The following is a 25415-nucleotide window of genomic DNA, read 5'->3' as shown; positions in this document are numbered from 1 at the left end:
GGGAAACGGATCTCGGAACAATGGGCGACGCCCAAAAAATTTTGGGTGTCGCCCATTGTGGTTGGGCGAGCGCCCAACGCGAGGTTGGGCGCCCTCGCCCAACCCTCGTCGGGCGTCCGCCCGACGTGGTTGGGTGCCCGCCCGGCGACCCTCGGGGCGTTCCCCGCGCCGTCGGACGCGTGCATTCCGTGGCCGCTGAGCGCGCGTTCCGTGTAGCCAAACGCTCGCACGTCGTGGTCGCCGAACGCACGCCTCGCGCTGCCAGGCACGTGTGCTCAACGGCCCACGAGGGCGCGCACCGCCAGCGGTCCCAGGCATTGCTCGGACGTCGAGAGCGTGCCACTCGCGGTGCGTCCGACGGACGCCGTGCGCACGTCTCGAGCCGTCAAGCGGGCGTTCGACCATCGTCGTCCGCGTGCGGGATGCCGTTGCGTGCCCGCGTCGTGCCGTTAATTTTCCTCAGCTTATTATTCTATATATATTTTTCAAAACTTCCGGAATCAATCGCTTCGACCGTCTTGTTTCAGGTTTTCGTCACAGGTCCTCCGACTCGGTGTCTACAGCAGCAAACAATTCAACAACCAGTTCAGCCACATCTGAGTACACCATGATCTCAGATAATGTTTCATCTTTTATCACACCCAATTCTCCGTTTATCTTTCAGAATCCCTTTCCCGATCAACCAAATTTTACCAATTCCATCTCTTCCTGGCACCCTGCAACATTCCCCCAACCATAATTCTCCATTTCCGCTTCATCATCACAAACCACAATGCTACCCAACGACAACATTTCTAGAAATCACACAACGGACCTGCAAATTTCCACCGCCCCGACATCGTTTCAGCAGACAGGTCCACAATTTACAACATTTCCACAAATCGCAAGTCATACGATGCAGCGCCCCACGGCCCCTCCACCTGGATTCATTCCGCCTCATACAACCTTTCACCCACATTTTTGTTCTGGTGAAAATCTGAACTCAATTAATTCAACACACAAAAAAAAAAAAAATTCAACACAAGGTACGAACTCTCTTGGTTCCACTGTTGTCCAGCACCTGACATTGCCTGCATCAGGATCCTCTAATATCATCATCAACATCAAATTGACTTCCAAGAACTACTGTTCTTGGAAGATGAATATCAGTACCACCCTTCAGACTCATAGGCTTTATGAACATGTTTTAAATTCTGCTCCTGCACCACCCAAATTTCTGCACCATCACCAAAACCCAATGGACTACATCATTAACCCTTCCTTTAGTACATGGGATAACACAAAAAACACTGCTCGATCTCTTCTGTTAAACTCCATAACAAAAGAAATTTATCCCTTAATCCATAATCTCACCACATCCAATTCAATATGGAATGCTCTCGAAAGAACCTATGGGCTTGTATCTGGCAGCAAGAGGCTGCAATTAACTGTTGAAATGCAAAACTTGAGACAAAATGGAAATAGCGTTGAGGAATATTTGCAAAAATTGAAAGTCATTTTGGATGACTTAGCTGCTTCTGGGAATCCTTATCCTGCTGATTTATTACCTGGTCTTATCTTTCAACATGTCAATGATGAATTTCATCCTGTCATTGCTTCCTTACTATCCAATTCATCCATTGATCTGGATTTTCATAAGCTGTATCATCAATTGGTTTCTTATGAAACTTTATTAAAAGGGAAGTAATCAGGTCCAATTGTTATGGCCAACATCAGTACTAAAATCGAAATTGTGAATCCTCCTGAACGTACTGTCAAAAGAAGGGGCCATTGCTTCCTTTGTGGTGAAATTGATCATTGGGCTGACAAGTGCAGCCAAAACAAAAGAAACAAAAACCAGTCCCAATCTAGGTCCCGTGCAAGGATCCGCAATCCCAGATCACAAGCAAATCTTGCCTGCCAACACCAAGCACCTTTTTTTGATGAACCACAACCTTGGTACCCTGACACAGGTGCAACTCACCACATGACCGCAAATCAACACCAAATTCACAATCGTATGCCTTATAATGGGTATGATAATGTGTTCGTTGGTAATGGGCAAGGTATGGCAATCTCTCATTTTGGTACATCAACTATTCAAAAGTTTCATTTAAATGATGTACTGCTGGTTCCAAAATTGACAAAATCCTTACTTTCTGTACAAAAATTTACCCATGATAATTCCTGTTTTTTTTTTTTTAATTTTGGCCAAATTTTTTTCTTGTGAAGGACCAGGAAACGGGGGAAATCCTATTGCGCGGACCGAGTAAGGATGGGCTATACATGCTACCTTCTCTCAAACAAGCTCTAATAAATGAAAAAATTCCTTTTTCAAGATGGCATACCAGATTAGGACATTGTCAAAACTCAACTGTTAGTAGCATAGTCAGAAAAAATAATTTACCTGTTTTCGGTATTCGAGAAGCATGTAATTTTTGTCCTTTAAGGAAGGCATCTAGCAAGCCTTTAGCTTCCATTTCGCGCACTAGTACTCAGTGGCGGAACTTGAATATAAAATTAAGGGGGGCCATATCAAACAATGAAATATAAAAAACAAAAATTCTATTTAAATAATTAAACAAAAATTTAGAAAGGGTAAACTATCCATACACCATTCAAAATAATAATGCGTTTTTAAGATTAAAGTGATGCTCGGCGGTTTTAGCACATTGAATCAACTCCTAAATAACAATAGCACATTCAATTTAGGTTTTATATTGATTTACCCCTCAATTTCAGATTATACAAAATTGATAATAATAAAAAAGAATGGAAGTAGAACAATTAAAGAAACCTGTTGAGAAGAAGAACTGAAGAAGCAAAACTGCTTACATCTCGCACAGGCGGTCCAGAGAGGCGGAAGATTCGAGAGGCACACTTCTTGTTGTACTCCAAAGGAAGAGAATTCAAAATTAGAAAGCAAAAGTAAGAAAAAGGTAAAGTAGAGGTGATTAGGGAAATAAACTATATTTTAATTTTTTTTTTTTTGATTCTTTAGGTGTTTGTTTGCGGCTGATAAAAGAGTGGGACCCTACATTATTACTAGATACCATATATAAATGGTTTGCCTTATAAATTAAATATAAATAAATGATTAATTGTATAAATTCTAAATACATAAATAGAAATATATAATATATATAAGCTGATTTTTTTTGACATTTTTTTTTTCCAGGGAGGGCCATGGCCCTCCCTTGCCTCTTGAATCTTCCGCCATTGCTAGTACTGTTCCATTTCAACACATTCATGTTGATGTTTGGGGTCCTGCCCCCATTTTATCTTTTAATGGTCATCGTTATTTTCTTGTTCTAATTGATGAATTTACTCGCTTTTCATGGGTATATTGTCTCAAATCAAAAAGTGATGTTTACTCTACCTTTCAAGAATTTTATGCCATGATTAGCAACCAATTTAATGCAAACATTAAAGCATTCTATTCAGATTTTGGTGGTGAGTTTCAAAAACTCCAATCATTCTTTAAATCAAAGGGCATTATCCATAAAATCGCGTGTCCACACACGCATGCCTAAAATGGAATTGCAGAAAGAAAAATTCGACACATAGTTGACACAACACTTACCTTACTTGCCAATGCATGTTTGCCTCTTAAGTTTTGGAATTATGCAGTATTACACAGCATAAGATTAATTAATATTCTTCCTACACCAACCTTAAAAAATGAGTCCCCATCTTTTCGTCTGTTTCGGGTTCATCCCAATTATTCCAAATTACGCACCTTTGGTTGTGCCATTTACCCATTCCTACGGCCTTACAATAAACACAAATTTGATTATCGCTAAAAAATGTGCATTTATTTAGGCCCGTCAAATAATCATTCTGGTGATCTCTGTTTAGACTTTCAATCTGAACGGGTTTACACATGTAAACACGTTGAATTTCGTGAGTCATCCTTTCCTGGTCAAGAAATCAATAAAAAAAATCACATCAAGCTTCTGATCCTGCTCCATCATTCATTACTCTTCCGCTTGTACCTTACTCGCCAGCACAATATGGATTCTTACCTTCCGGTTCTACAATGGCTTCATCACCACTTGCTCGGGTAACGTCTTCCTCACAAACTATATCTAATCATCTCAATTTACCTAACACTGTATCTTGTACAACTGCTTGACCTGCTTCAACTTTTACTACATCAGCTCCTATTATCCCTCATTCTGAAGTCATTACATCAGAAGCACATAATGAATTATATGAGTCTGCTGGTGCTGAAATTATTTGCTCATAAAATACCACAGCTATAACGAATTCTGCAGGCCCTGTCAACAATCATGGAATAACAGCTACTGATGTAAATCTTGCCCCAATAGTTACACCACCATGTTTTGATACAACAGCACCTACTGCATCGTCCAGGCTCATGGAACCTGCTACCTCGGCCCCTGCTGCGCCCAGCTCCTCTCCGGACATACCAGCAGAACCGACAGCCCCCTGTGCTTCATCAACTATGTCAGCATTGTCTCCACTCTCCACTACTCAATCAACATGTGTTCAATCAACAATATTACAAACTCCCAATAGACCGCCAGTAGCAGCACGACCATGAAACATAACAGCCCCACGCACACATAGAATGAGCCTTCATCAATCCACTCATCAATCACTTGGTCGTTTTGCTGCCCTCACAGTCACTCATGAGGATGGATTAGTTGACCCCACCTGTTTCACGAAGGCAAATAAAATCCTAGCATGGAGAAATGCAATGAGTGAAGAAATCAAGGCCCTCCTTGATAATGACACATGGGAACTTGTTCCTCGACTTGCTAACCGCAACATTGTTACCTGTCAATGGCTCTTTCGAACAAAACGACGATCTGATGGAACAATTGAGCGTTATAAAGCACGTTTGGTTACTCATGGATTCACTCAGCAATCGGGTCTTGACTACAAAGAAACTTTCAGTCCCATGGTGAAAGCAACAACTATTAGGACCGTGCTTGCACTTGCTGCTTCAAAAGGCTGGTTTGTCAATCAACTTGACGTTTCTAATGCATTCTTACATGGAAACCTCACGGAAACCATCTTTATAGAACAACCACATGGTTTCACTGATCCTAACAAATCATCTTTTGTCCTTAAACCTGCATTTAGTATATTTTAGTATATATTAAATATTATTTGTTAATATTTGATGTGATAAATTATAATAATAGATCCACTTGTATAACAAGATTATTGATTTCTTAACTGCATCTACCATTAGATCAATAACATTACTTTTTGAAGAGATAAACTTCCTATTTGAGCACAACATCTGAAATTCTGAATGCAATGCAAGCTTATGATTGTAAGCTGAAATAAAATTTGTCATTATCCATTTACCATCTTCAACTGAAAAACTAATCATTGCTTCACATCCCGTTCTTGTTTCTAGAGTTTGACATTGTATTATTGAATATATATTTTTATCATACACGTAACCTTATTTTTGTAGCAATATTCTCTATAGCATAAGTTTCCATCTACATCATGTATTATCCTAGACTTTCTCACACTAAATCCAATTCGTATGGGATAACTATTGTAAAAATTGTAGGCATCTTCCTCTTCACGCACTATAATTCAAATTAGATTATCTACTTGATTAACATGGTTTTCCTTACTTAAATTCATTATAGTTGCAAGTGGTTCCCCATATATCCTATCATAAACGAATAGAAAATATATATTATAGGAATGTATAAATAAATTGCATTAAGGAACCAAATCAAATCAAAATAAATTATATACTTTCGCCATATTATTATAAAAGAATATAACTAAACATTTTACAAGAAATAATGATATTAAATATCCAAAAGTGTTTATAAAGAAAAGGAGTTCATTTTTCCCTTTTGCTTTATGTTAAAAAAGAATTGAAGAAACCATACTTTCATACATCTTAATATAATTATTATACTAGTTGATCCATAAATAGAGTTTCATTCTAATATATATATATATAATAATCTTATAGAAATATAAATAATTTGTGTTTTCTAACCATTTATTGTTCATAAGTTTTATTTATATATTGATTTCAAAAATATATATTTATATGTTAAATTAATATATTTAACTTTTAAAAGATAATAGTGTCACGACCCAATCCTCGCCATGACCGACACATAAATTAAGTTTACCTTAATCTATAGGAGCCTCAAATTTAATTTCAAAATAATGCTTATCTAACTAATAAAACCTTCTAACATGATTATACAACTTAAACTGTAAAGAAATATATACCACAAAATATCCAAAAGTCTCTAATACGTATAATAACAATATCTAGCTAGCAATGTCCACCTTCAATATTGAACCCAAATGTCTGCTTAGCTCTAGAAATCTTAATCTGAAAAAGATAAAATCAGCATAGTATGCGATTTCCGTCTATGCGAGCGAAAATATCAGTGAGTGATAATCATAGCACACAACAAACAAGGAACAAGTAGACATACAAATAAGTTTTCAAATTTGTTTTCAGAATTTATCAAACATGATAGTACAGAGAAATCAAATAATATTGCGATATTTACTCAAATCAAGTAAATCGAATAATAATACTTAAATTACAAAAACTATCAAAACCACGGTATAGTAACATCAGAGGATATTCCACATCGCCAAAGGTCACCAAAGGCTAGATAACAGACATGGATGGCAGCGATACTAGATACAGATACAAAATGTCTTCACTTACCTTATGCATGATTCTGATACAACTGCAACTAATGTAAAGACAAACATATACACAGATAAAACAATGACAAATAATGCAAGCCTAATACGAAGGTCAGTGAGACATGATAACATATACAGATAATACTGAGCACATGTACCGGTTTCAAAGTGTGTAGTTTATATCTCATAATATTTTTCAAATAACTTAAATATCCAGATGATAGAATTCAAATAAAATTTTAGGTTTTCAATACAAACGATAACGAATAAATCAATCGATTAACGAAATTAAATATAATCTTAAAAGAATTTTCCAATTCCAAATAAGATAAATGATATCAGACAAACTATTGTATACATGGGCTATTCCCAAAAGCCTATGCTCTAATGCAGAGAATATCTGACAAATAAATTTAAGCTCAAGAAAGTGTTTTATCATCTAACTAGAACAAACACTATTTTGAATAAATATTTTTAGGAAAGTTCATCAGAACTATTTTAAAGAAACGAAAGTAGGAGATAAATTTAAAAATCAGATAGAACTATATTTATCAAACCTTTTAATATTAATTACTAGTGGATCCAAAGATATTTTAAACAAAATACTTTTATCAAACAAATAGTGTCATGAACTATAATTACAACTCACCTCGAACTCCGAATAATAGCCAGATCCAAATCTTAGCTATCAATCTTCCCAATACTTAATGAAATTTACAACCGAAATAAGATTGAGTCAAATTAAACTATTGAGGAATCAAAGTAAGTGAATTAATATAATGAATGGTATTAAAATACGAGTTTAGTGGAAACTATGATACGTAAAGAAAATATAATTTTCTAACACCATGAAAAACAAATACTATATATATGAATATATGGTTTTATAAAAGAACAATAACTAGCGAGTAAATTACCTTTTGTTGTTTGAAGCGTTAGATCAATTGTTTCCCAACTTGCTCAAAATCGATGAATACGGCGAAAAGGAGAACTCAATTTTTGCAGAAAACTTTATCCTTCAAAAACTGATTTTATTTGATTATTTATTTGTTAAGAGTTAAACTAAGATAGACAACTTAAATACAAGAGAATAAAAAGATAGTGAATTATATCAACATAAAAGTTATTGTTAACAAAATAAAATAATTAACCCCAACCACCACTGATTTAAAAAAAATCGAAACATTGACTTTTTTTTCTTTTTTTTTTTCTTTTTTATACAGAAAGTACATAGTAAATTTTAATATTATAAAAGCTATACATTGTTAGAGTTAAATTAAAGTCATTTACCTCGTAGTAAATACCATTTATCTATTTACCTCTTGACCTAGTCATAGTGTATCAAGACTCATTCAAATTCCATTAGTTAGACTAGAATCCTAAATCCCTCAATATCAGCTCTTAATCTCCCATATCTTAGTTGTTGTACACAAGATTATAAATACTAACTAAACTCTCTATAAATGATTCATTCAGATAATACACAATATATTTACGCTTATTATCAATTCTCAACATTAACATGGTATCAAACTCTAGTAACAACTCTGGGCCACTTCCATCCACGACAATTACTCCGGCATCGATTCTGGAAATTCGTTCACAGCCGAATCATCTGAATATACATTAATATTAGATGTTGCTTCATCCTTTGCAACACAACCCACACCATTCACATTTCAACCTATATTCTCTGCAAATTCACTCCCACCGCCGCCTCCTCTAACCACCCACGCAAACTCCATCTCTTCATGGCAGACACACCAACAACCCAATCCGCCGGCAAGCAGAACAGTTCCACAACCACTTTTCATGCCGACTTCCACTGAGTCGGGATTTTCAATTCCGCAATCTTCACATCTGCAAATCGCTCCTATGTTCCTGACGGGACCTCCATCAACCACCATGGCATCGGCCATCCGTGGTTTTACACCGCAATTCACAGTGGCACCATTCTCAGAAATACCCAATCTCAATTCCCAATCTCATGAACAGCAAAATCATCTGCAATTTCAGACCACCGCACCAGAAACGATGGATTATTCTCATCCTCAATACTCTGTCGCCCCCAATGGCCATCAAATTCAACAAACACAGCCCGGTCCGATGCATATCCAAAAATCACGGCCCCAATTCAACCTCGGCTCCTACATACCGCCGCATACAACTTTCAATTTCAACCTAGTCAATTCTATGATCAATGGCTCTTGCTCTGAGTCTAATATTCCTGGTTCGACAATTACTAACAACAGAGCTTTCCACATACCAGCAAATATAAATGTTCAAGTCAAAGTTCAATTGAACAATCACAACTATCGTACCTAGTGCATGAACATCACATCTGTCATGAAATCCCAAAAATTGTTTGAACATGTTACCAGCCCATCCCTTGCTCCACCAAAATTTCTTCACCACATGAACAATCCAATGGATTTCATTACCAACCCATCCTATACTGATTGGGATAATGTTGAAAACATCACCAGAGCTCTTCTTCTAAACTCAATCAATGAAGAGGTCTATCATGTTATCACCAACTCTCAAACTTCATATGACATCTGAAATACACTTGAACGCACATATGGTGTAATTTTTGGTAGCAGAAGATTGGAAATCAGTGCTGCAATTGACAGGCTCAGTCAAGATGGCATGACTGTGGAACAATACCTGACCAAACTCAAGGTCCTTTTGGATGATTTATCGGCATCTAGTCATCCTTACCCATCAGACCTCCTACCTGGCTTAATCTTCCAACGGGTCCACAAAGACTTCAAGCCGGTTATTGCGTCTCTCATGGCTACATCAAATGATATTGATTATTTCAAACTTCGACATCAACTGGTCTCATATGAGATATTACTCAAAGGGCACCGTGACAATCCAGCCATACTTGCTAATGTCAGCACCAACTCCAATAGAAATGACTCTCACTTAGCTAATAAACGCGGTTACTGCTACATTTGTGGAGACACGACTCATTGGGCGGATAAATGCACCTCTAAAAGACAGAACACAGGTAATCATGGCAGTAAACACAGGAACCGCCGTACCTCTCACCCATGAGCTCAAGCTCATGGCGTGGCAGCAGCCACATAATAGTCTAGTACTTTGTGAACAGCAGCCTTGGTACCCAGACACCGGTGCTACTCATCATATGACTTCAGATCCGACACACATTCCATATGCAGCACCCTGTCACGGCCATGATCCCGTCTATTTTGGTAATGGGCAAGGTTTGTTTATAACTCATTCTGGAAAGTCACACAAAAATAGTCTAGATATATAGTAGGTTGAGTAAATGGGTTAAATATGTAAATGAATCTCCCATTTTACCCATTTTTATAATTTACCCTTATCTCATTAGTCAAAATAAGCTTAAATACAAAATATATTATATCCTTCTAAGGCTAAAATTAAGGTAATGGAGTCATCTAAGTCCAGAATTAAGGTAACAAATCAACTACCTAATCTAAGGCTAGAATTAAGTTAATAGAGCCATCTAAGGCTAGAATTAAGGTAACAAATTGATAAATTGCAGGTATGTCGTCCCCATTCTCATTGAATAACATACGAATATATAAAAGTACAAGAGCGAAAGCAAGAAACCAACTTTCCTAAATTACAGCTTCCTAAATTATAGTTTCCTAAATTATAGCATTCCTAGATTATAGTTTCTTAAATTATAGCTTCCTAAATTATAGTCAATCGCCCATAAATACGTAAATAGAAAAATAATGTAAGAATCCAATAAAATATTAACACCCCTTCAAGTTGGAGCATGAAGGTCTAAAATATCAGCCAATTGATTCATCGTCGGGACATATGAAGGAGCAATAATGTCACACATAATCCTAAACGACATCAGGTATGATGGAGAGAAGATAAATGTAACATCCTGATCCTAGACATTACAAACTATAACTAATTATCTTTTTAATTACTCTATAGTCATTATTCTATAGTCGAACCAACTGTAACCTCACAACTATGAAAAGTTTACCTGCTTTAATTATGAATGTCTTTTAATAATGAAATGCTCTTAAAAAGGAAATTGCTGACCAAATTCTTAAAATAAGAAATTATTTAGCGTAGATACAAGTAAACTCTCAAATAGTTGAAGATTGGACTCCATTTACTGAAATCTTTTAGCAATCCAACATATTCGAAACAAACTTTGTCCACTGAAGTAAACAATTATTTTATCAATTTATAACTTAGATAAGTAAATTCAATCAAAAAATTCTAAAAATTTCAGAAATTGAGATAAAAAAGTACAATACCTTCTTAAGCAATATAATGTCCCCACAAAGTTAAGAATCGGCCATTAACCAATGACATCAAGCAACCACACATATATAGATATGATCAGGGGCGAAGCTAGGGGGGTAGGGGAGGGTCTCTCGACCCTCCGAACACCCTTGACGAATAGTGATTCAGTCCCGAGCAGCCCCCAAAATAGTTAAAATTAGTACTTATAATGTAGAATGTGATTATATGACATAAACTAAGTTTGCATAGTTGGTTGTAGTGATAATTAAAGAAATCTCTACATCCAATTGTATTTTTTCAGTTACAAAATTCATGACCGAGAAGATAATTTGATGAATAATTTCTCCAATTGACCAAACTTGTCAACGTAAGGGATAAAGTTGCTCTTGGCTGCCAACGTTAAAGGTAAAATTGCACCATTTTATATGAGGTAAAATTATTCTTAGGTGTAAACATTAGAGTATTTTTGCACCTTATCCTTACTTTATATTGAATCTTAGTTGTTTTGTACCTTACTGTTTCAAATTATGATCAAATTTACCCTTATATTATCAAAAATTTGAAAATTTTGATTTGACTACTATGAATCAAAACCTTAAGTCGTTATTAAGAAAAAAAAATCCATACAATGGAGCCCCTCCGAACTTTGAGCTCTGGCTCCGCCACTGGATATGATCTATGAGTCTATGACACTGAACAAGCCGCAAATAACGTACTTGGAAATCTGTTGCATCAACATGTAATTCAATGATACAAAACGAAAAAAGGAAGATAAGTATTAAAAGAAACTTTTTCTAGTGAAAAAATCACATCTAAATTATCAGTAAATATAGAATCATCGTAAAAAAATGAAGAAACTTACCTTAAATCGTCAGCTTTATATTGGAAAAGTCATCCTCCTCTTATATCAAAACATCATCTCCATAAATATATTTATTATTAAATTTATCTCTACATCAATTTTTTTTCCTTTCCCAAAAAAATTCCAAAAGAATCAGGTTCCCTTTCTCAAAGTTTCTACGCAGCAAGAGAGTGAGGGAGAGAAGACAGCTGGTTTATATTGAAGAACATGTGGTTGTGTTAGACATCTAGTTTTAGGAATTTTAATTTATTCTCCAATTTACTAAAATGTGCAGTTAGATCTCTTAGTGTTACATTTTTCCCCTTTAAGTTATTCTAACATTTCAATTTAGTTCCAAATATTATAATTCGAGTAATTAGGTCTCATTTCACACATTTTACCCCTATTTGTTGTTTTCCTTTAGTCTTACTCCCTTCCCATTTTCATACTTATTTCCATTTTATGACTAAATAGAAAATTAAGCTCTTAATTATTTGCTATTAGTTAAAAAACTGAAAATTCATCATTGGTCCGAATTGTTAACCGGTTTCCAATTTGAACTTTTATTCATTATTTCGATCACAAAAATTCATCGTATATAACCAAAGATGTTATATCGGGTTTAAAAATTCAAATAATGAATTCGAAATGTTATATGATCCAATATCAAATTATAATAATTTGGAAATTTTGGACACATGCGTAACAAATAAAACCATCCTGTATTGCATCTCGCGCAAATTGACAATCAACTTCAATATGTTTCATGCGTTCATGAAAAACTAAATTATGCGCAATATATAAAGCAGACTGACTGACTGTTACTTGTTCATGGGCGGGGCTGGGCCGGTCCCAAAGGGCTTTTGTGTAAAAATGCTTAGTCCAAACCTAACCCGCTGTTAATTTAAACGGGTTTAGGATGGATTGGGTTCAGATTAAAAAATCAAATCCCAAGTTCAGTCCATATAAGCCCATATAAGCCTATAATAGACGGTCAAGTTAGGACCATCCCATGCTATGTTTATAAATCCCAACCCATTCAAAAGAGGTGGGTTTTAACGGGCCTGTCCGGGCTGAGACTATAAATGTATTTTCATGTTCAAGCCCGGTCCAGGGGACACGGGCCTGGACGGGCCGGTGGGTACCCGGGCCGTGAACAGGTCTCTTCAATACACAAGCTGTGCTCGCGCAAATCGAATTGATGCTTCAAAACTCCTCCTTGTTGATCGCCCGCCAGTCCGCTCTCTTTCAGCCTTTCAGGTAAGCTCGCCCTGTTATGCTCGATTTTATTTCTTTGATTTTATCGTAAAATTTGTCTTGTTTTTGCTTGATTTTGTGGTGTACTGCTTGGCCTTGCTGTTCGTTATATTTGCCCCCTGCTCTTACTGTAATGCTGTTCAGCTTGTTCTCTATTTTCAAATTGAATTTTTTGTTTCATTCTTTTCAGAATTAGTCCAAAATAATAGGATTCTGTGATTATTTATTTATATTTGCATTTTGGGATCTTTAAGAAAGATAATTATTTCCTGGCTTTCTGCCATTGTAAGGAAATGTAAATTGTTGTCATTGCCAATGTTTTCCTTTGGAAATTGGACAAGTATTAGCTATTTGATAATGGAGATTTAACTAATTGATTTTGTTAAAATTCTTTGTTGGTAATACATGTTGCACGGAAATGTAAACTGACACGGAAACGGAAATGGACAACTGGAACAGTTGTTTCTAAAAAAATATAGCTAGTAAATGGTAATGGAAACAGAAACAGATATGAAACGCTTAAACGCTAGTGATGAAGAGTTTCCGTGCAACATAGGTGGTAATTGATGGAGTTTGTTGATGCATATTCTGTTCTAAGTTTTGACTGAGTACAGGTGCAACTTTGAATGTTTATATACATAACCGTTTTAGAAGATTAGAAATTTAGAATCTAGTGTCAGACATAGTTGTTAGAATCTTATGATTCTCGATGATTCGATTCAATTCAGCTTTATTTCGAGCCGAATCTATAGGCGAATCTAAATTATAACAGAATCTTACAATTCCCATTCGAATCATACTATTCGATTCGATTCAGCTCTATTTCGAGTCGGATCTTCATCTCCATTCATCAAAAACTTAAACAACACTAACTACGAAACTCACTCTTCTCTAGTCCGATTGTTATTTATTAAGTTATCAACTAAAACTAGCTTCATTCCATCTTTATCAAGTTGACAACAAGGCAAAAAAACAAAGTCAGAAATTCAAACTCTTCGTCTCTACTAAGTTATTAAACAGAATTGGGATTGCATTTGCATTGGATTTGAATTTTAAGTACTTGATTGATATGATTTCTTTTTTTTTTTTTGACATTAAAATTGCATTTCTATATTAATATTTGATAATATTTTGACTTCAACATGGTAAATATTCTATTTTTATAATATTATGAATTTGAACTGAATCTTACGATTCAGTTCGATTCACGAGTCACGATTCACAAAATAGGATTTCGATTCACGAGTCGAACCTCGATTTGACAGCTATGGTGTCAGATGGTTATGTTTAGATCTCCATTTTTTTGTGTGTATTTTGGCGACATTTTGTGGATTTTCAGGTGTAGTTTTCTGCTGTGTGATTGTTGTATTCATCTTTTTGGGGTTACAGAAGTAACACAATCTTTGAATTTTGCATTTCAGTCAAGGAATGTTGAAAATGCTTCAAATTTGGAATAGTTTTGGGATTGGGGATAAATAAGATTGAATTGTAGAGCATTTGTCAGCATGAAATGGAACGCTTAATGTATTTCGGCGATTCTGTGCAGAACCAAACTGAATCAACGAATCTCGGTTCATTTGTGTTTGGTTATAACACGAAATTTGATTTGGTTTGGTTCCTTATCTTCAAATAGTTTTCTGTTGGGTTAGTTTGTAGCTCTGTTCATTTAGAACCGAACCCAACTTTTAACAGTTTTACAAGGCTGTACATAGTTTTACATAGTATGAGTCTAACATTGGCCAAACCAAAGTGCCAAAAAGCTTGTTAGTATTAGTGACATATAGTATGAGACTGGCGTAAAGTAAAATACATATCTAATGAAATTTTGGTTTTTGTTGTCAAATGTTTTGTGGATTAGTAATTTAGTTTGAGGTGAAATTTAGCGGCGCTCTTCGGATTGACATGGATTTTGCGTTTCCCTGATTCTTTTATTTTTGATATATGCTATGTAGGTGATTTGGTTGCCGTGGCTTTGGAGATTTATTGGAACACCGGCTGTCGGTGAATCCTGGATCCGGTATAACAAATTGCATACTTGTTAACATAACCATTTGGGAAATTTTCTCTCTCTCTCCGTCCTTTTTTTCTTCTAAAAAATGTCTGCTTTATTACTGACATTTGAATATTATAGTGTATAGATCCATCTGTGGGAGAAAGCAAAGGTGCACTTAAAGCATTTGGAAGTATTCACATTTTTGTGCAATGAGAACTAATAAAATGGCAGCATAGCAATTATTTTAGGGGAATGCAGGCAAGCTTCTTGTGGATATGTATGAAACGAATTCAAGTGCTTCGAACACCATAATTAGCCGTTGCCACTATGGAGATTCCAGGAATATTCATGATTACCAGGTTCTTGCATCAACTCTCAAATCCTGTGTTGGTGTTTTAGCCATAAAACGGGGGAAGGTTCTTCACAGCAGCATTGTGAAAATAGGCCATCTTTCCTGCCAGTACGTCTCCAAATCACTGCTTAACATGTATGCCAAATGCGGAGCACTAAGTGATTGTGTAAAACTATTTGGCGAAGTGGGTAATTATGATCATGATCCTGTCTTTTGGAATATTCTCTTATCTGGTTATGCTGGGTCTCGGCATCATGATGCTGAAACTTTAACGTTGTTCAATAAAATGCGTGTTGTCACTGAAGTTAAGCCTACTAGTGTTACTGCTGCTATTATTCTTCCTGTGTGTGCTCGTATGGGAGATACGTGTGTGGGTAAGAACATGCACGGTTTTCTGATCAAGTCTGGAATGGAGACGCACACACTTGTTGGAAATGCTCTGGTGTCAATGTATGCTAAATGTGGGCTAGTTCACAAGGATGCATATGCGGCTTTTAGTAGTATTACTGACAAAGATGTCATCTCATGGAATGCCATTATTGCAGGATTTTCCGAGAACAAGTTGATACACAATGCACTCAGCTTGTTCACTTTAATGCTGAGGAACCAAATGAAACCAAATCACGCAACCATTGCTAATGTTCTGCCTGTTTGTGCATCATTGGATAAGGATACTGCCTGCTGTTTTGGGAAAATGATCCATTCTTATGCTTTGCGGCATGAATTGTTCGCTGATGTTTCTCTCTGCAACGCCTTTGTAAGTTTTTATTTGATGATTGGACTAGTAAAAGAAGCAGAATTTCTGTTTCAGAGGATGGAATTGACAGATTTAGTGTCGTGGAACGCTGTTATTTCAGGATATGCATCAAATGGAGAGTGGTTAAAAGCCTTAGAATCATTTCGAGAATTACTTTCTCTGGAGAAGAATGGGCCTGATTCTGTCACACTCGTGAGTATTCTTCCAGCCTGTGCTCAACTTAAGAACTTGAAGGTCGGTAGAGAGATCCATAGTTATGTTCTTCGGCATCCTTGCTTGTTTCAGGAAACATCCGTGGGCAATGCTTTAGTTAACTTTTACGCAAAATGTGGCAAAATAAAGACAGCATATTCTACATTTTGTATAATGTATAGTAGAGATCTGATATCATGGAATTCTATGCTCGAAGCCTTTAGAGAGGATGGGCATTACGCTCGTTTTTTAGAACTGTTACAGTGGATGCACCGGAACAGAGTTAGACCTGACTCCATTTCCATCTTAACTATACTTCATTTTTGTACTGATGTCTTAGAAGTAGAGAAGGTGAAAGAGACACATTGCTATTCACTCCGATGTGGCCTTTTATCGACTGCTGTTGAGCCTACTACTAGAAATGCAATACTCGACTCATATGCCAAGTGCGGTAACATTGACTATGCCTTTAAGGTTTTCCAGAGTGTATCTGAAAAAAAGAATGTGGTTACCTTCAATTCAATGATTTCCGGCTACGTGAACCGTGGATTATATGACGACGCATATATGATCTTCAAAGAGATGCCAATCACTGATCTCACCACTTGGAATCTAATGGTTCGAGGATGCGCTGAAAACAGTTGTCCTGATCAAGCTCTTTGCCTTTTCCACGAGCTACAAGATAGAGGGATGAAGCCTGATGCAGTTACCATTATGAGTCTCCTTCCAGCTTGTGCTCAAATGGCTTCAGTCCATTTGATGAAGCAGTGTCACGGGTATATGGTTAGAGCTTGTTTCGATGATGCCCACTTGGAGGGAACTCTTTTAGACGTATATTCAAAATGTGGTTGTATCAGTTATGCTTTTAATTTATTTCAATCAAATCCAGGGAGAGATCTCGTTAAATTCACTGCTATGATTGGTGGGTATGCCATGCATGGCATGGGACGGGAAGCAGTCGATATTTTCGCTCATATGCTTGAACTGGGGATAAAGCCAGATCATGTTATCATCACTACAGTTTTATCTGCGTGCCGTCATGCTGGTCTTGTCGAGCAAGGTTTGGAGGTATTTTACTCAATGGAGAAGGTATACGGAATGAAACCAAACATGGAACAGTATTCTTGTGTGGTGGATCTACTTGCTCGGGGTGGCCGGATTCATGATGCTTATTCTTTAGTTACCGGAATGCCTGTTGAAGCTAATGCAAATGTATGGGGGACATTGTTAGGTGCCTGTAGGATCTACCACGAGGTGGAATTAGGGCGTGCTGTTGCAGAACGTCTGTTTAAACTGGAAGCAAACAACATTGGAAACTATGTAGTTCTGTCAAACCTATTTGCAGCGGATTCTAGATGGGATTCGGTTGTGGAAATACGAAAACAAATGAAAACAAGAGACCTAAAAAAGCAAGCCGGATGCAGTTGGATTGAAGTGGAGAAAAGGAAAAATGCCTTTTTAGCTGGAGATTCTTCTCATCCTGAGAGAATTAGCATTTACAATACACTAAGCACTTTGGATTTACAAATGAAAGAGCCGATTCAGTTAAAGCAACGGCCAGACTTAAGTTCTCCGGAGTATTGCTAATGAAGGGAAGGAGAGTTTCATGTAAATTTCGGAAAGAAGAATTCTTATGCTTTGGCATGCATGGGGAATTCCGCTTGAAGAAACCAAACATGCTGGTCTTGTGGAGCAAGGTTTGGAGGTGTTCTATTCAATGGAGAAGGTCTTCGGAATGAAACCAAACATGGAACAGTATTCTTGTGTGGTGGATCTACTTGCTCGGGGTGGACGGATTCGTGATGCTTATTCTTTAGTTACCAGAATGCCTGTTGAAGCTAATGCAAATGTATGGGGAACATTGTTAGGTGCCTGTAGGATCTACCACGAGGTGGAATTAGGGCGTGCTGTTGCAGAACGTCTGTTTAAACTTGAAGCAAACAACATTGGAAACTATGTAGTTCTGTCAAACCTATTTGCAGCGGATTCTAGATTGGATTCTGTTGTGGAAATACGGAAACAAATGAAAATGAGAGACCTAAAAAAGCAAGCCGGATGCAGTTGGATTGAAGTGGAGAGGAAGAAAAATGCCTTTTTAGCTGGAGATTCTTCTCATCCTGAGAGAAGCAGCATTTACAGTACACTAAGCACCTTGGATTTACAAATGAAAGAGCCAATTCAGTTAAAGCAACGGCCGGACTTAAGTTTCCCGGAGTATTGCTAATGAAGGGAAGGGGAGTTTCATGTGCATTTTGGAAAGAAGAATTCTTTTGCTTCGGCATGCACGGGGAATTCTGCTTGAACAAACCTTACCTTCACAGGTAAAAACAAACTTATCTCACAGGAGCTGCTTTTGCAAATTAAAAATTAACCTAGAGAGAGTCAATATAAGTTATCAAAAGATAATGGCGGAACGTAAAACTTCTTGGATTACAAATTTGAAACTGGATATTTAGACTATCAGAAAACGTTATCTCTTGATTTACATTCGATTGTTATTGATAGATTTTGCCTCTGGGTTCATACACTCAATTCAATGTCTTTTCAGGGGTAACTTGATGAAATCATCTAAAGCATAGTTGTTAAAGGCGTGTCTTACGCAAGGCTCAAGGTAGTGAGCTTTGATTGCACAAGGTGAGGCACAGTTTTAAAGGTTCTCGTCGCCTGGGCTTCGGAGCCGAGTTAAGGTGCGCCTCAGTAACATATACAGTTTTCACTATTTTTTTTTCTTTCACTGTTTTGTGTAAAACAAATGGTTGATTAATCTCAACCACTAATCTATATTAAATAAATTTAATCTTAACCCTTGATCTAAATAAGAATATCAAGAGACATAAATATAGAAAGATTAGAGAGGGATTAAGAGCATAGTCACGTAAACAATAGTCTCAAGGCGAGGCGCGCTTTATGCAACGCCCAAGGTAGTGAGCCTTGATTGCACAGGGCGAGGTGCATTTTAAAAGGCTCTTGTCTTGTGCGCATCGCCTGGGCTTCGGAGCCCGAGTCATGGCGCGCCTCAGTAACATATACTGTTTTCACTAGGTTTTTTTTTTTTTTTTTTTTTACTGTTTTGTATAAAACGAGGGCGAGCCTTGGCGCAACGGTAAACGTTGTTGTCGTGTGACCAAGAGGTCACAGGTTCGAGTCTTAGGAGCGGCCTCTTGCCAAATAAATTGGCAGGGGAAGGCTTGCCCCAGTACACCCTTGTGGTGGGACCCCTCCCTGGACCCTCGCCCAGCGGGGACGCGTAGTGCGATCGGGCCGCCCTTATTATTTTTTTTTTTTTTACTGTTTTGTATAAAACAAATGGTCGATTAATCTCAACCAGTAATCTAATTTAAATAAACTTAATCTTAACCCTTGATCTGAATAAGAATATCAAGAGACGTAATATAGAAAGACTAGAGGGATGCAAAGTCACGTAAAGAATAGTCTCCACTCAAACAGAAACTGCGACACGCATAAACAGAAACAGCGTGGCGCACATAAGAACCAACAGAAGAATATGTTAATGTCTCTATGAAGTATTAACTTAACTTGGTGTTTTTGACATTTAGTATTATGGTTGTCTTGTTTGTATGGTCATAAGTGTTTTTGTTTTTTTGGTTTATGCTTTAACTAGTAAACGTTGTTGTTGTGTGACCGAGAGGTCATGGGTTCGAGTCATAGGAGCGGCATCTTGCCAAAAATTTGGCAGGGGAAGGCTTGCCCCTAATACACCCTTGTGGTGGGACCTCTCCCCGGACCCTCGCTTAGCGGGGACGCATAGTGCACCGGGCTGCCCTTATGCTTTAACTAGTAATAGAGTATTAGTGATATTGACATCAAATATTGATATGCTTTAATTAGTAATAGAATATACAATATTTTTATTTTCCATGACTCGTGTTCCTCAGGTGCACGCATTGAGCCTAGGCTCCAGGACCCCTTAGCGCCTTAGTGCGCCTTGAGCCTTCAACAACTATGATCTAAAGGAATTTTGGAAGTACAAATGCCACATTTGATGTCAGCTTAGCTCCTAACCAGCTTGAGGTTTGTAGTCAACTCTTTAATTTCTTCAAGTGGGAAAGATTTTTCAGTAATACTCCCTCCGTTTTATATTATATGACATTTTAGCTTTTTTTAATTTGTTATTTTTTATATGTCGTTTTGTATTACCCATGCACTTTTAGAAATATTTTCTCAATTTTGCCCTTATTTATGGTAAGAGAGAGAACCTTAGTATTAATGCAAATAATCCTAATCAAGCCATAAAAACTAAGAAGCAAGAATTTAGAAAGGGGCAAAATGCACCATTGGTCACTGAACTTACATGGTCGTCTCAAAATGGTCACTCAACTTCAATTTGTCTCAATAAAATCACTCAACTTTGACTTTTGTCTCAATTAGGTCACTTTGGCGATTTCAGTGATTAAAAAGTATCGGAATGATGACATACAGGACACGTCTGCATGAGTCAATTCAAATCTCTGACCGAAACGACACATGACATGCACGTAATCACTGAAATCGTTAGAGTGACCTAATTGAGACAAAACTCAAAGTTGAGTGATTTTATTGAGACAAATTGAAGTTGAGTGACCATTTTGAGACAACCATGTAAGTTCGGTGACCAATGGTGGATTTAACCCATTTAGAAAGTAGAAATTTAGTAGAGAGGTATTAAGGGTAAATTAGCCAACTCTGAAAAACCTTAAACGATATATAAAAAAGAACGGAGGGAGTATAAGTTTGTTAATTTGACTAGTTTGTGACCAGTTATTCCATTGTTTATATAGGGGAAGTATATTGCTACACTAGAAAATGCAGACAAGAAGGATTGGAGAGATTTAGCAGTTCTTGTTCTCTCCTTAAATTAAACCAATTCGCAACACGGACAAAAGCCCTTCAGCCAAAAGTTGAGGTATTTTCTCTTCTTTTATATTTTTAATTTTTAATTAATTTAGGATCAAAGTCCTATTTGACCACTGCGATATCCAAACTTGGTAACATTTGACTCTGAGCTATTCCCGTAAGTGATATTTGACTTTTTGAATGAAAAATTATCCGATTTGTTAAATTTTTCGCATGACACAAATTGTTATAATTTTTTTTTTTTTCCATATAGACTTAATATGTGGATAATTAAGAAATTATTATTTTTTTTTATATATTCACATGTAAGTCTATAGAGGGTGAGCCTTGGCGCAATGGTAAATGTTGTTGTTGTGTGACCGAGATGTTACGAGTTCGAGTCTTATGCCTGCAATACACCCTTGTGGTGGGATCCTCGCTTAGCGGGGATGCGTAGTGTACCGGGCCGCCCTTTTTTTTATTCACATATAAGTCTATAGGGTAAATTACATCCATGACCAGTGAACTTCAAAACGTACCATAAAAACCACTAAACTTTACACTAAATTACTCCCATTGCCATCCGTTGACCCACTTTTTTGACCTTTGACTCATTTTTTCAACCAGTTAACTGTCTTTCTTTTTCTATTTTACCTCTCCCTTTCCCCATATAAGCTCTTCTCTCTCTTCATCTCTTTTCCTCTCTCTCATTTGTTTGTCTCTATTTACAATGCGTTTCAAACACTCGAACCTGGATAATCTTTATAATTAGCACCTAATCATGTCGAAAATTAAGAGGTTAATTAGAGAATATGACATTATTTACCATTGATTTCAAGCACCAGATTCTCTAACAGTTTGAAACACTTTAGAACCTTGTTTTGGTTCAAACAATGTTGCTCCTATAAATTCCATGCTGTTGTCCAAGTGATTTCTGTGCTTAATTGTCTCTTTGATCTTGCTGAGAATCTCCGTCTTCTTCTCCGGCTCGTCCTCTGCTCTTTCATACTGCAAATTCAACACATTAATTTGTGAATCATAACAAGAACAAAAGCTAAGTTAAAGATTGTAACTTTACCATTTTCCACATAAAGAGAATCTCTGCATCTCTCTGGTTAACGACTTCATAGGGGACATTGCGATGTCGTTTCGTGGGGGGAAGTTGACGTTCTGACAAAATTGAGGGAAGGGTATAGATTCTCTAACTGGAAGAAGACATTTAGAGACTATACTCTTCCCTCAATTTTGTCAAAACCTCACTTCGCCCCACGAAACGACATCGCAATGTCCCCTATAGAAGTTGTTAAACAGAGAGATGCAAAAAATTTCTTCATGTGGAAAATGGTAAAGTTCAAGCCTTTACAGTAAAACCTCTATATAGGAATACATTTGGGACCGGGCTATTTGTATAACAATTGTGACGTTATTACTAAATAGAGTTTGGTATAATAAAATTTCCCAACATATAAAATTTTAAATTTTAAACAATAACAAGAACTCTCTAATTATTATTATTCAGAAAATATTCATGTAAAGTTTGACACATTGATTTAGTTTTTATATTTGCTACTAAATCTTTGAACTTGCGAGTACTTAGTAACTCACTTGCATAAACACCTTTTTGTTGAATCCAAAATGTTTCTAAAGAATATTGAAAGCTTCTTGGCATGTAACCTTTTCTATTTCCAACTCATAGATAATTTCAATAGTTTTTTTTTTATATATTTTATAATTTAGTTTGAATTCTTAATATATATATATATATATATAATTATTACTATATAGAGGCATAGTATATGCGGGATTTGAAAAGTGTATAATAAATAAAGTTTGGGAGGTTATTCCTATTTATAACTGGCCCAAATTGGAACCGAGTTTTTTTTATAATAAAATAGAGGTTATTCCTATATAGAGGTTTTACTGTATAACTTAGCTTTTGTTCTTTCTTTTTCACAAATTAATGCATTGAATTTGCAGTATGAAAGAGTAGGGGATGAGCCCAAGAAGAAGACACAGATTCTCAGCAAGATCAAAGAGACAATTAAGCACAGAAATCACTTGAACAACAGCATGGAATTGATTGGAACAATATCGTTTGGACCAAAACGAAGGTTCTAAAGTCCTTCAATCTATTAGAGAATCTGGTTTCCCTCTTAATGGTAGAAGTGCTTGAAATCAATGGTAAATAATGTCATAATCTTGAATTACCCTCTTAATTTTCGGCATGATTAGGTGCTAATTATAAAGATTATCGAGGTTCAAGTATTTGAAACACATTGTAGAGAGACAGATAAAGAGAGAGAAAGGGAAAAAGATGATGAGAGACAAAAGAGCTTATATAGTGAGAGAGAAGTTAACCCGTCGAAAAAGGGAGTCAACGGTAATAGTGGTTATGGGTGTAATTAAATGTAAAGTTCAGTTGTAGGAATGGTAACAGGTAGTATACCCACAGGTACACGACACTACCCGATCTTAATGGATTATCCGTACCCTGTATAAAAGGGTATAGGATCAAAACCATTACCCGTTAGGGTAATGGGACGGGTATGAGAATACCCCCTAGGGTACCTGGTACTCGTCATAATTTTGTTATATATTAATAAATATAATTGTTTTTTAGATGTAAGACGTGAGATTTGAACTCCATTCTTTTTTTTAACCATCGAGTGATACCACTAAGCTATTTTATATTCTTATTAGGGTAAATTACAAAAATGGGTCAAATGGGAGGCCCATTTACATATTTAACCCATTTACTCAACATACTACATATCTAGACTGATTTTGTGTGACTTTCCCATAATACCCCTAACCTTCCCACTTTCCCCTTACGCGAACGTTCTCTCCCTCCTTGGGTGCACGAAACGGCTGTTGGCTCCTTCTCCTTCATCTTCATGTTCCTTCTCCTTACTTGGTTTCTTTCTTCTTGTTACCATCAAAGAAATGGTTATTCTATGTTATTTCCATTGTTTTTCCCAGTTTATCATATTGTTATTGTCGCTTTTAAGGGTGAAAGGCGCGAAAAATGTAAGTATCTGCTGTTTTTTTTGCGTTTTTCCATGAATACACTTCGCGTAGTCGATGATTTCGCGAAGATCTGTGAAGAGAAAGAGCCTGAAACGTGACGATCTACTTCGCGAATCGATTAGTTCGCGAAGTCTGCGAGTAGAAAAGTTCATGATTTCACTCGCAGACTTCGCGAAAGCATCGATATGCGACGTAGATCGTCACGTTTCAGACCTCGCAAACTTCGCGAAAACATCGATTAGTGAAGTAAAATCATCTCTTTCCCTGCACATTTACATTCGCATGCTTTGCTAATTCTCATTTCGCGAAGCCAGAATCGTCTTTTTCCCTGCCTAACACGATTAATTTTTCCTGAAGGTGGTTGATTACATAACATCCCTTTCTGGAAGGCGGTGTCCTCGGATGCAGGGGAGATGACTTTCCTTCCCGTATAGGGAGAAATTTCCCTCAAGATTGGCACATTCACTTTGAAATGATTGGTTAGGAGAGATTGTGCCAATCTTGGTGTGCACCATGGGACACGTCCATCCCAAAAGGTATGGAGTTCCATTTCTCATCCCAAAAGGTCTGGACTTCCTGTAGAGAGAGAAATTTGTGTCCAGATTAGTTAGGTTCACTTTGAAGTGATTTGTTAGGAGTTTATTGTGGCAATCTTGTTGTAAATTTTGATAATGTTATGATTTAATGTTAGAATTCGTTGTTGTTTGACATTTTTTGTTATATACCACTTCGCGAATTAGCTTCAAAACACATCCAGTCTTCGCATATGCTAATTAAATTCATCAAGTAAACCAAACATTAGCTTCGCAAGCTTCGCATATGCTAATTAAATTCATCAAGTAAACCCATCGATTAGCTTTGCAGGCTTCGCATATGATCGAATCTGCGAAGTCAGACGGGAGGGACACAGACGCGCGTAAATATTGAGGGTATTATGGGAAAGTCACACAAAAACAGTCTAGATATGTAGTAGGTTGAGTAAATGGGTAAATGAGTTAAATATGTAAATGGGCCTTCCATTTAACCTAGTTTTGTAATTTACTCTTCTTATTAATGAAAGTTCAATTTGTTCAATTTTTAGATAAATGATTTATTAAATTTATACTTTGTTAAATTTGTAATATTTTTGTTTTATTTATTGATTCTTAACGGGTAAGGGTACCCGCAAATTAAATGGGACGGGTATGGGATGCAAAAAGTTTACCCGTTAGGGTAATGAGATGGGTATAGATAA

General features: G+C 36.7%; 1 protein-coding gene across 5 annotated transcripts; it reads left to right on the top strand.

Moving 5' to 3' along the window:
- Positions 1–12982: 12982 nt before the first annotated feature.
- LOC136229574 (putative pentatricopeptide repeat-containing protein At5g08490) lies at positions 12983–25174 on the top strand. 5 transcript variants are annotated; one of them, XM_066018455.1, is made up of 8 exons: positions 12983–13030; positions 14980–15044; positions 15159–16321; positions 16415–18642; positions 18870–19008; positions 20218–20353; positions 21100–21224; positions 23132–24532. In XM_066018455.1, the coding sequence occupies exons 3-4, from the start codon at positions 15296–15298 to the stop codon at positions 17906–17908; spliced, it is 2520 nt and encodes an 839-aa protein (XP_065874527.1). In that variant the 5' UTR covers positions 12983–13030; positions 14980–15044; positions 15159–15295; the 3' UTR covers positions 17909–18642; positions 18870–19008; positions 20218–20353; positions 21100–21224; positions 23132–24532. The 5 variants fall into 5 exon arrangements, with proteins under 5 accessions (XP_065874527.1, XP_065874525.1, XP_065874523.1 ...); XM_066018453.1 differs by lacking the exon at positions 23132–24532 and adding an exon at positions 24539–25174 and having other exon boundaries at positions 15159–18642; XM_066018451.1 differs by having other exon boundaries at positions 15159–18642.
- The last annotated feature ends 241 nt before the right edge of the window (positions 25175–25415 follow it).

This window comes from Euphorbia lathyris, chromosome 5, assembly GCF_963576675.1.
Source record: "Euphorbia lathyris chromosome 5, ddEupLath1.1, whole genome shotgun sequence".
NCBI classification, from domain to species: Eukaryota; Viridiplantae; Streptophyta; class Magnoliopsida; order Malpighiales; family Euphorbiaceae; genus Euphorbia; species Euphorbia lathyris.
Note: the sequence above shows the minus strand (reverse complement) of the source record. Positions and strands in the feature narration are given on the sequence as shown.